The sequence below is a fragment of the Ascaphus truei genome, chromosome 11, assembly GCF_040206685.1.
Source record: "Ascaphus truei isolate aAscTru1 chromosome 11, aAscTru1.hap1, whole genome shotgun sequence".
NCBI lineage: Eukaryota > Metazoa > Chordata > Amphibia > Anura > Ascaphidae > Ascaphus > Ascaphus truei.
The window spans coordinates 44,970,297-44,982,836 of record NC_134493.1 but is presented as its reverse complement, the minus strand read 5'-3'; the positions used below and the strand labels follow the sequence as shown (position 1 = coordinate 44,982,836).

Here is a 12,540-nt window from a genome sequence, read left to right as displayed (position 1 = left end):
GTCATGATGCGCGTTGTCATGGCAACAGACGTCACGGTGGCATGGGACGCCGCGTTGTTATGGCAACGTGGCGTCATGTGACACAACGCTACAGGAGGGGGCCTGCTATGGTAAAGGGGAGACACACACAAATTGCCGCCCCAAAAAAATTGCTCTAGGCTACAGCCGTCTCAGCCAGGGTTGCCACCGCTATGGGATTGACCTGGAGATTACGGGTTTGGGATAGTTATTCCCGGGCTATGGGTTTTGATGTAAAATCTACCGGGCGAAGGGCGGCAGGCGAGTTGCACCATTGGTGGGAGCAAACTTGAAACAGGACGGCAGAGGAGGACGGCCTGGGAGGAGCGCACCCCCGCGGTCCGACCCGGAATTCTTCACTGACTTCTAGGGGCGGCATGTCCCCCATGCATGCTCCCGTCAAAATGGCTCCGCAAAGGCACATGGCGTCACGTTGCCATGACAATGTGATATCACATGATGTCACGGCGCCATGCCGCGTCACGTTGCCATGACAACAGGACGCCCTGTGGCGTCGTGTTGCCATAACGTGGTGTCCCATGGCGCCATGACGTCCCATTGTCATGGCAACGTGACGCCATTTGACCTCGCGGAGCCATTTTGACGGGAGCAGGCAGGGGGAAGTTGATGCCGCTTCCGGAGAAGGTAAGAAAGTTAAAGTCTCCGTGTTCAGCATAAGGAGTCAGCCCCTCAGCCCTATTGGAAATCCGCCCCTGAGCTCAAGCCATAATCACACACTGTACCTGAACTTCTCATTGGTATTCTCAGGTGCCAGCTCTTCTTCGCATATCTTCTCTAGAGACGGCATCCAGCTGGTTGCCAAGTGACAGTTCTGCAAGACGACCCAAGTTCCATCTTTAATAGCCTGAGTAATCATTTTTGCGGCTATTGGTCCCTGGCCCTGTCCAAGCGAGATGGTCTGGATGTTTTCTCCTCCCATGCCAAGGTCATCGGCAAACTTTAACAAGCCTGGGGTGGGAAAGAATAGATTGAATGCCAGGTCGAAACATGAATTATTGCAGACTTCAAGCCGACCCAAGTACTGCGTGTATGCCTAGAATTAAGTGAGTTGTTTAATATAGTTGATTGTGCCGTGTTGCTTCTCTGAAACACATGGGAACTTGAATTCTTGTTGAGTTATTTTACCCAACCAAACTGTGTAATATTGGTTAGAAAAGAGTGGCATTTTCTAGTCCAATGTTCTATTTATCATATACAATGACTAACTACAATTATTTGTGTCTATATAGTTCTACAACTTTAATTTGGAGAGGAGTGGCTCAGTGAGTAAAGACATTGACTCTGGCACTGAGTTTGGAGCAGGGGACCCTGGTTCAATTCCCTGTGTCAGCTCAAGCCACTTTATCTCCCTGTGCCTCAGGCACCAAAAACATAGTTTGTAAGCTCTATGGGGCAGGGACCTGTGCCTGCAAAATGTCTCTGTAAAGCGCTATGTAAAACTAGCAGCGCTATACAAGAACATGTTATTATTATTATTACTACTAGGTATAATGAAATCACGTCCTTCTATTAATTTTCAGTTCACCTGCCTCCCTGTTCCCAGAACTCATGCATACTACATATTACACTGAGGATGTTCTGTCAGTAGTAATCACATCTGCATGGCTATTTCATCATTAAGTGCAATTTTGAAACATTTAGTAATCTACAGCAGAATCTTGAATATCTAGTAGAATATCATCTATTCAAGAGCAAGGGAGTTTTCTACAGAAATATCATGCTCAATGAGCTGATCTGTACTGAATGTATTTTCAGTGGAAAGTTCTACTCATTATTTTGGTCCTGGAGAAGAATAGATGTGTACTGTTGTAATACCTTTTAATGGACCAACAAGATATTTCTTCATAGATTTAAATATAATGTACATGAAGATGAGAACTTTGATGGTTGGAAAGCTCTGTACTGTACATTGCAATTTCTTCTATTAAGAACTCTCGTGATCTTTCATTAAAAGGTATCACAACATGCCACAAATCTTCCTATACATGGTGCATACATTGAATACCAGAGTACTTTTCTGTATACTTCTGCAGAAAGCAGTGAACAATAATACAGCGACTGTCAGAAAATGAACAGCGTCCATTATTAATAATCCCGGTAAATATTATTGCGCATCAATGTCCTCAATAATAGTCAGGAGATTGCATGATAATATACAAAATCAGGAAGGGTAACAAGGGAAAATATATAAAAAAATTATATATATATATATATATATATCTCTACCGTAGCACTTTTGTGGTTAGTGACTTGGAACTGCTTATTTGTTTTATGTGTTAAATATTGAACATGTATTATTAGTTGTAATGTATATTTGTTGACGAAATAGACTTCTAGAGGTTGAAGTACTGCACAACTCACCAGTATATATATACATATACACACACACCTATATGTAGAGAGTAGGTGGGCAGGTAAGGGGGGGGGGCAGAGAAGTGCGTCTGGCATTTTCACCTGACTATAACCTAGATTTTAGAATATATATTGCCACAGCATTTGATGAATGAGTGTTACCTGCCATTGGGTCGGCACCAGGTGATAATACAAAAATTAATGGTGCACAACAGTTTGAATCATTGTAACTTCCAGCAAGGTCAAAAGTTGGCGGTTCAATATATGCTCTGCCCATATTTTCTGCAATGAATTCCTGAATTGCTGGGACCATTTTATCAGGCCTCAGACATCTGAGTATAACCATACGGTCCATTCCCGTTAGGGCTTGCCATTCATCTGGAAATGTCTCGCCTTCGGGTTTCACCGAGTCGTAAATCCGTTTCCATTGTGAAATATTGTCTTTCACGTGAGCCATAAAACTGTGAAGGGGTTTTAGGTTAGACGCACGAACAATCTCAGCCCAGGATTTATCCGACAACCACTCGGAGGCAGGGTTGGGATGTGGGTTGTGTAGCGCTATGCCGCCTGTCAAGAGGAAACGCCAAACCTCGTCATTGATTTTCTCTTCCCCTTTCATAATACCTACTGCCAGGAGAAGTGAAAACAGGAGCTTGTCTTTCTCAAACAGGGAACGGCAGACGTTGTTATAAATACTTTTGGTAAAATGTCCAATGATGTTTACAATTCTCGCATGAAGGTCTTCACTCTTTGTACTGTTTGCCAGTGATTGAACATACAGGTTAATGAACCATGTTAATGAATACTGGTACATAGGTTCAATGTTTGCCAGGTCAGAAATGCAGAAGAAGGCAATCGATGAATGCACTGCAACGGGTTTGTAGCCCATTCTTGTCGCATCGATTTGCTTCTCGGTGGCAGAGGCAATTTGTTGCTTTTCAGAAATTTCTTCCGAGAGCAGCTTTGATGAAGACAAAACTTTAATGGCGGTTTCGTCTTCTAAAATGTTTCCTTGCGAGGAGGAGAGAACTTCGAGGATTTTGTCTTCGATTTCTTTCAACTGTTTCTTGTTGGCTGCACTTTCAATGATAAGCTGGTTCTTTTTTTCCTCCAGCTCTGGCTTTTCCTTTGCCGCTACAATGCCAAGAAGTTGGTCTTGTAGACCCAAGGGTGTAATCATGAAGTTCAGGAGACACACCTTCACAGCCACTTCTGGAAGATAGTGGGGGTTTCTTAAACGAGTGGTCATATAAAGTCTAAATTCTTTTGAGTACTCCACAATGTTTTCACCTAGCCGGATATACTCTACACCTTGTTGCTTAAATGTCTGTTTTAACAACAGAGGCTCTAAAACAGCATCTATTTCTTCACCAAGATTTTCAAGTAAGACTGGTTTTCCAAACTGTATAGCATTTTCTAGGGTCCTTGTATAAGTTGCATCAGAGAGCTTGATAACAGAAAGTTGGTTTGCTTTCTCCATGTTCTTTATCCACTTGTTGGATTGCCCTTGAGGATCGATCATCAAAGCCCATCTTCTTGAATTGGACACAATAATACCATTGTCTATTGAGAAAGAGTCAACAGGCAAACCAGCAATCTGCCAAGCACGAATTTTAACTGGGTCTCCCAAAGTAGTACTTAAGCTGAAGTCGTTTGAACAAGGTATTTTCTTCTCTTTGCACAAAATTTGCCATTGGCTTTGACATTCTTGACGATAGTCTACTGTGAATGCTCCCAAATAAGCCACTGTGCCTGAAGCCAGTAGCACATCCCCAGTAAGATTGGTGTACTTTATCCCTAACAATCGTGCAGCTTCTGTCCATCTGTCCTTCTCTCCTCCCAGGCCACTAATCAGTTTCTCAGCACGGACCAACTTCTGAGAACAGATTTCAATGTTGTTTTCTAGTTCTCCTTTCCTGACATTCATAGCACTGAATTCATCGTTCAACGCTTGAAGATGATCCTCTACCGCCTTAAGTTCTGCTCGCTTGGTATTTAGCTGCTGCATTTGTATAAAAAGTTTGCCTTCAGCTTCTTTAAGACGTTCTCGTTTGGGGGCAACCACTTTAGCCACGCGATCATACTCCTCCATGGCTCTTACCCACTTGCATAGACCTTCACAAGCTGAAGAGACATTCTTGATCACAGAAGGCTGAAAATCGGCGTTGTCAATAAACTTCTCTCGGATTTTCTTCATAATTGCAGCCGGGATGTTATCCTTATCGAACACCTTTAAGCTCTCAAGAAACTTCAAGTCACTTAGGACCTTTTTCGATGGCCCCCAAAAGTCTTCCATCATTTTACCTGATAGGATTGAAAAACACATGCACGGGTCAGCAGTATTCTACAAAACAACAGTGTTTAGAAATTATAGGTAACGACATAAATACAAAAATCTATAACCCTCCACCCAGCCACCCCTTCCTTGACTCTGTGGCGTTAATTTCTGAACTCCGATACCCGCTAGCGAACATTGAGGCCATTCAACTGGATATTTAGTAAATAGACAGTAGCACTCAAAACAAAAATAGAAACATTACAATCTGTTGAACGCTGTAATAAGTTCCCTGAAGCAAAATCGGAAACATCCCTAATGTAAATGTTTGCATTTTTGGTTTGCTCTCAAAATTGTGAAAGATATATATTTTGTTTCTTTTCAAAAGGGACACCAAAAAAGGAACATGTCTCCTAATGTCAACTGCAACTCCCTCCCAGCCAGAGAGCCAAACAGGAAATGGGGAGGGGGTACTTTTTGGTGCAAGGTTTGCTCAAATAAAATAAACCTCAACCCTTAAACATGTTCCTGCCATTGGTTCATATTAATCCTGGTAGGAAGTGCACATTTTTTTTAACAACCAGTAATGGCTTACATTCAATCAATTAGTTTGTTTAAAAAAATAAAAAAACGTAGCAGCTTCAATAGATAGCAGATGGTAAAAGAGCATTAATAGAAAAGCGAGGAGAGAGAAATGAAATCTAAGAAAGGAAATACACTAGTGAATTTATAAATGTAGCATGTAGTTAAAAATCCCGCGTGTGAGCACATTCACCCGTCTCAGACAGGTCTGCACCCCTGCCTTTCCCCATTATCTCTTAGCATACAGCGCTTCCACTGCTGCCAGGTTGCAGTTAGGGTTGCCAGGGATCCAGTATTGAATCAGACTGTCCTGTGTTTGTCCAGTAGAAAATGAGAGGTAATACTGGACATGTATGTGTATACCGGTATTACCTCTCTGGGCGTGTGTGTGTATACCGGTATTACCTCTCTGGGCGTGTATGTGTATACCGGTATTACCTCTCTGGGCGTGTATGTGTATACCGGTATTACCTCTCTGGGCGTGTATGTGTTTACCGGTATCACCTCACTGGGCGTGTGTGTGTATACCGGTATTACCTCTCTGGGCGTGTATGTGTTTACCGGTATCACTTCTCTGGGCGTGTTTGTATACCGGTATTACCTCTCTGGGCGTGTGTGTGCATACCGGTATTACCTCTCTGGGCGTGTATGTGTATACCGGTATTACCTCTCTGGGCGTGTATGTGTTTACCGGTATCACCTCACTGGGCGTGTGTGTGTATACCGGTATTACCTCTCTGGGCGTGTATGTGTTTACCGGTATCACTTCTCTGGGCGTGTTTGTATACCGGTATTACCTCTCTGGGCGTGTGTGTGCATACCGGTATTACCTCTCTGGGCGTGTATGTGTATACCGGTATTACCTCTCTGGGCGTGTATGTGTATACAGGTATTACCTCTCTGGGCATGTATGTGTATACCGGTAATATCTCTCTGGGAGTGTATGTGTACACCGGTATTACCTCTCTGGGCGTGCATGTGTATACCGGTATTACCTCTCTGGGCGTGTATGTGTATACCGGTATTACCTCTCAGGGAGTGTATGTGTACACCGGTATTATTTCTCTGGGCGTGTATGTGTTTACCGGTATCACCTCTCTGGGCGTGTATGTGTATACTGGTATTACCTCTCTGGGCGTGTATGTGTATACCGGTATTACCTCTCTGGGAGTGTATGTGTATACCGGTATTATTTCTCTGGGCGTGTATGTGTTTACCGGTATCACCTCTCTGGGCGTGTATGTGTATACTGGTATTACCTCTCTGGACATGTATGTGTATACCGGTATTACCTCTCTGGACATGTATGTGCAGTGTTCGACAAACCTATACATTTGCTCGCCCCGGGCGAGTGGATTTAACCCCCGGGCGAGTAAATATTGGCCCAAGCATCACACGTTTGGTACTAGGAGGCGAGTAGATTTTTTTGTGTGGCGAGTAGATTTTTTGGTGATTTGTCAACCACTGTGTATGTGTATACCGGTATTACCTCTCTGGGCGTGTATGTGTATACCGGTATCACCTCTCTGGGCGTGTATGTGTATACCGGTATTACCTCTCTGGGCGTGTATGTGTATACCGGTATTACCTCTCTGGACATGTATGTGTATACCGGTATTACCTCTCTGGACATGTATGTGTATACCGGTATTCCCTCCCTGCGTGTGTATGTGTATACCGGTATTACCTCTCTGGACATGTATGTGTATACCGGTATTACCTCTCTGGACATGTATGTGTATACCGGTATTCCCTCTCTGCGTGTGTATGTGTATACCGGTATTACCTCTCTGGACATGTAAGTGTATACCGGTATTCCCTCTCTGCGTGTGTATGTGTATACCGATATTACCTCTCTGGGCGTGTATGTGTATGCCGGTATTACCTCTCTGGACATAGTAACCTGACCGGCTTGGGAGGCCGGGGGATTTCCCTGAGCAGGGAGAAAGCAGGGCTGCTGCTGGGGGCTCGGATGCTTCCTCCATCCGGATTGACTGCATTACCCAGCAGCAGCCACTCAGGAAGAGATGCCAGGAGAGGAGGAAACGCATGGAGTGGAGAGAGATGAAACGGCATGGAGCGGAGAGAGGTGTGTGTGTGTCTTGAGCGCATTGCACCTCTCACCATTGTGTCGAGTAATGTCATTTACAACATCGTCCTTGAATTTTTCTGCTTACCTGATCCACTTGGGTCAGGCTTCCTATCGGGCTTTATGCCTTTCATCACACAGATGCTCTCCATCACAAGTTTTACAGGGGCTGGTGGATTCTGCATGGATTTCACGAGTGAGATATCTGATGAATTTAGGGTGTCAAGAGCCGATAATGCAGATTCTAAAGCTGGCATGGCTTCAGCAAGATCTCCTTCACATTCGTCCTGTAATAACATGTAATTACACTTAAATCACTTGGACTGTGAAAAGAAATGATCGTTCTTTATAAAAACGGGCAAGTATTTAAAAAAGTCTTACCACATTTTATTTTTACTTCTATAGATTTTACAGTTAAAAACGCTGAATAAAAGATCTACAGTAGCTGAAGCTACATACATCCCTGGGTACCAGGATATCTCCAAAAACGACATGTAATTTAACCCTTGGAGAAGCTTCAGAATTAGTGCAACATGTTCCAAAGAGGGTGTTTGTATGAAACTCCGGACAGCTGAGCAGGATTTCCAATACAGTAAAAAAACGCTCCACATTCACCAACATTTATCCTACTGTTGATCCCATATTAAGCATGTTTTGCAGATAAGGCAAAGGCAACTTTTCTTGACAAAGGAGAATGCCCTGAAATGTTTGATGAACCGTATCTACAAGCTTTTCATATTATTGGTGTAGCAACATGCACCCAAGATATCACATGAAAAAGGCAACCTCATCGTTATCAAGGGCCATATGTATGTCAGCTGAGCCACAAGACATTTTCCAGTGCCTCACAGCATAGCAGCACTTAGTAAATATGGGCCCAAAAGTCTTAAAAAAACTGCTCTCTGCTTGATTGGAACCTGTTGTAATCTACACTGCCTTTTGGAAAATTAAAAAAAGATATTTGTTCCATGTAACTTCTTTTGACTTATTTTGCAGCTGTTTGCCTTTCTGCCAATAGTATTGCGGTCATGCGGGTGAAATCGCATGGTATCTCCACCCACTTCTCATGCGCAGCTGATACAAAGCAATGGCCGCTTCGTCTTCCGCTGGTGCGTTGTGTATGTATCGCTGTAACACACCGGGGACAGTAATAAAGGTTGGCTTCATCTCTGTACGGCCGCTGGTGTTAGCCTGCGCCCATCACACTAACTTCAATTCTCATAATCCAAGCGTAGCATTTAGCTATACTAAATCAATCTATCTGAGGGCACGGTCTTCTGATAAGTTTGTCAATTAACATCGTTATCATAGCAGCACGGCAAAATAAGGCAACAGAAAAAATATATAAGAAAGACAAAACCGACAAAAAGGAGATACGTAAATCGGTTTCTACAGTACAGTATGTAATTTAGATCAACTTTAGCAGAGAAGTAAGGTCTATTAAGAATTGTTCATTGTAACTGTAGCCAATTATTATCCCTTGTCTCTGGTGACAGTGACTTCTAAAAAACCCAGGGTAATGTTCTCTTACAATAAATCACAAAACAATGTATCACAGTTTGATGTATAAAAAGTATGTTGTTCCTTTAACTTCTTGCCTTCTGCAATGACATTCTGTTCATTTTGTTCCCAATATGGTTGGCTGGGGACTGACATTGAGGCTTATTAAAAGATCACTACCTAACCGCTGCAAAAAGACAGCTCTAGGCTATAAGGATGAGACCAAAAACCTTAATTTGCTGCCCAGAGCGGTTTTGGGCTATAACCACACAGTGATCTTATAATATGTCAGAATGAGTGTCACATCAATAAACTGACGCCATTCACAAGGTGCCATTCTTTGTTAAAGTACAATGCGTGATTTCTTCAAACTAGGGAACGACATGTTTCATTAAACCTAAACTGGAAAAACACTCTAAAACAGAAAACTTTATTCCTAACCCAGTTTTTACGTCATTAAAGGCCACTGGAAACATATGGGTTGGAATTATCACATTTATCCTATCTCATAGGCATTAGATTACTTACCTGATTCACCATATGGTTGGAAAATACTAATTTAGCTGTTTATAAAAAGAAATTCACTTTGATGAACAACTGCTGTTCTTCGAACAATGTACTCTTATTTTCTAAAATGGTCAAAGAATTATGAAGCGCTGTTTAGACTCAATAAGTGGAGACGTTTATATTTTGATAAGTGAAAGTGAATACTACTTACACTTATACACAATATAAATAATGAGTTGGGTAATGATTGTACAAGAAAAGGTTTTCTCTGTTTGGACAATTTAAACAGAAAAAGCACTCTTCAGTTAAACGGTGATGATTAAAAACGAAATCGCTTACTTAATAAATCAGAAAAGGTCTTGATTAACAAGTTCTGTACATCGGCTGTACTTGGTTTGTAAGCCGGTGATAACTAAGGATTTGCAAATATTCTTCTTCACGACCATTTTCCGTCATTTCGCAAATGATAAATAGAATGGAAAACATCTCAGGAAATAACAGTCAAAGTCTTGAGATCTCGGCGCTTCTGCAAAAGTTTCTCGAAACCATAACCCAATTCTCACAAAATACACCAGGAATCCACTTCATTGCCAAAAATCAGAAGCCAGGAATTTGCCAAAAGAAAATGACTATTTCTGACCTATGTTGAAAAACCAACCCCAAAAATTTGCCCCAAAAGATCACATATCTGTATTGCCAAGAGGATGAAGCGAGTGGACCAGTTGGAAGAATGTCTGCCTGTGTCTATACCAGTGTTTCCCAACCGGGGGTTCCGTGAGAGGATCAAAAAGGGCCACGGGATTTTCCCGGTCTCCCAAATCAGGGAGAAGAGCAGGGCTGTTGTTAGGGGGCTGGGCAGTTTACTCCACCCTGATTGGCTGCATTACCCAGCAGCAGCCAATCAGGAGGTGGTGTCAGAAACCTGGGGTTTTAGCCAAGCAGAGGAGGATCAGCATGGGCAGGAGAGAGGTGAGGCTGTGTGACTCTGTCCTGTGTGTGACTCTGTACGTCTCTGCCCCCTATGTCTCATGTGACTCTGTCTCTTCTGTGACTGACTGTCCAGTTGTAGGTGTGCCTCAGGAACTCAGCGCTGTGATTAGTGGTTGCCCAGAGAGAAAACCCCCGGTGTATACAGATCAAATGTAATAAGGATCAACGTCAAAAGGGATCAGCCTTTCGGTTGCTACCTCGGTCCTTCACTAAGATGACTTTTGAACTGTACAGAGAGTTTGCATGTAGTGCACAGATGGCTGTCTCTGCTTAAGCACAGATGGCTCAATCAGTCTGTGTTTCAGGACAGGTGGCTCACTCTGTGCTTCAACACAGGTGGCTCAGTCTCTGCTTCAGCACAGGTGGCTCAGTCTGTGTTTCAGGACAGGTGGCTCACTCTGTGCTTCAACACAGGTGGCTCAGTCTCTGCTCCAGCACAGGTAGCTCAGTCTCTGCTTCAGCACAGGTGGCTCAGTCTTTGCTTCAGCACAGGTGGCTCAGTCTCTGCTTCAGCACAGGTGGCTCAGTCTCTGCTTCAGCACAGGTGGCTCAATCAGTGGCTTAGTCTTTGACTGAGCCACTGATTGAGTCACCTGTGCTGAAGCAGGGATATCCGAAAACCTGAGCTGTTGGTAGCTCTCGAGGACTGGAGTTGGCCACCCCTCTTCTAGATCAAGCATGTGCCTATAAGTAGAATTTGGGCTATTCATCCGTTCGTTTACCTTAATTGCTTTTGAAGCGGCGGCTGCTTCATCCGCCACTTTTTCATCCGCAGAAACCAGTTCTCTTTTAGCGTCCACATCAACGGTTTCTTTTTCTATTTTAATCATCATCTTCTCTGTTTCGGCGGAAGTTTGAATCAATTCAGGCTGAAGGGCAGTCAGCTCTTTCTGCATAACGGAGACCTGGTACAAATTGCATGAGAAGCAGCAATCATTAGTTCCAGTGCTGCGCGAGAGTCCAAAGCAGGGACTACAATGAGAATCATGCACTCTCATTAAGGCATTGTAAAGAACAAAACAAGAACGAAAAATGCAACAAAGGAACAGTCAGAGGAGTCAAACTAGTTTAGTTTAACATATACATCTAAAATCTTACCAGAACTCCCTCCTACTGTCTCTGTACGTTCTTCCTACTTACCAATTAGACTGTAAGCTCCTCGGGGCAGGGACTCCTCTTCCTTAATGTTAAGTTTATGTCTAAAGTACTTATTCCCATGATCTGTTATTTATATTATCTGTTATTTATTTGCTTACCACATGTATTACTGCTGTGAAGCGCTATGTACATTAATGGCGCTATATAAATAAAGACATACAATACAATACAAGTATGCAAACTCTGTGCTGTGCCCCCCCCCCCCCTGCCTGCCAGCCCCCGTATACAATACAATACAATTAATGGATAAAACAAAAGCTGTTCCTGTGCAGTAATCAGGGATGCCACCAGCTTTCGGCCACGCATCTCCGGGCTACGGGTTTACCAGGTAAGTCTCTGGGTGGCGGCATCCTCCCGGCATCTCCCCCTGCAAATCAAGTAAAAAACATGGCTGCCCGACTAAAATGGCAACCGCGTTGCCACGTCAACGGGACGCTACGTGACATCACGAAGTCACACGACGCAACGTTGCAATGACAACGTGACGTCACGTGATGCCTCGGTGCTATAAGGCATTCCATTGTCGTGGCAACACGGCGCCATTGACGTCGCGCAGCCATGTTTTCACTTGATTTGCAGGGGGCGATGCCCGGGAGACGCCGCTGCCGAAGGTAAGAGAAATAAACATATAAGGAAAAGATAAATGTAAAAAAAATGTATCTACGGGTTAGCGTTCAATAGAAGGTGGCAACCCTGGTAGTAATGTGCAGGAAAGTATTACTCACACAGGCGCCATAGACAATATCGGCAGTGAATACATCTAAAGAACGTTTTGAAAGTGTTCCAAGAAAGATCGGGCATTATTTACTAAGTTGTGCTATACCATTAGACATTTTCCGATGCTGGAAAACACCTTAATTGGGTCGGAAAGGAATCTTCTGGTAACCTATGGAAGAGCGCAGCACTTAGTCAACATGGGCCGTTATCTTAATATTATATATGGAGCATCCAATAGAAATGTATGAATGTGCTACTGCTGAATAGTTAGGATAGATGTAGCTACAGATTAATGTGAGAAACAAGACAAGATAACATGGACCATTCCTGT

General features: G+C 43.3%; 1 protein-coding gene across 1 annotated transcript in view; it reads right to left on the bottom strand.

Moving 5' to 3' along the window:
* The window catches only part of DNAH3 (dynein axonemal heavy chain 3), a 180,034-nt gene that overhangs the window by 18,613 nt on the left and 148,881 nt on the right, over positions 1-12,540 (bottom strand). Inside the window, exons 50-53 of the mRNA XM_075565993.1 lie at positions 11,057-11,239; positions 7,426-7,624; positions 2,554-4,695; positions 762-987 (exon numbers count right to left, since the gene is read on the bottom strand). Coding sequence (XP_075422108.1) covers positions 762-987; positions 2,554-4,695; positions 7,426-7,624; positions 11,057-11,239 — 2,750 coding nt within the window. The remainder of the gene's footprint in view (positions 1-761; positions 988-2,553; positions 4,696-7,425; positions 7,625-11,056; positions 11,240-12,540) is intronic.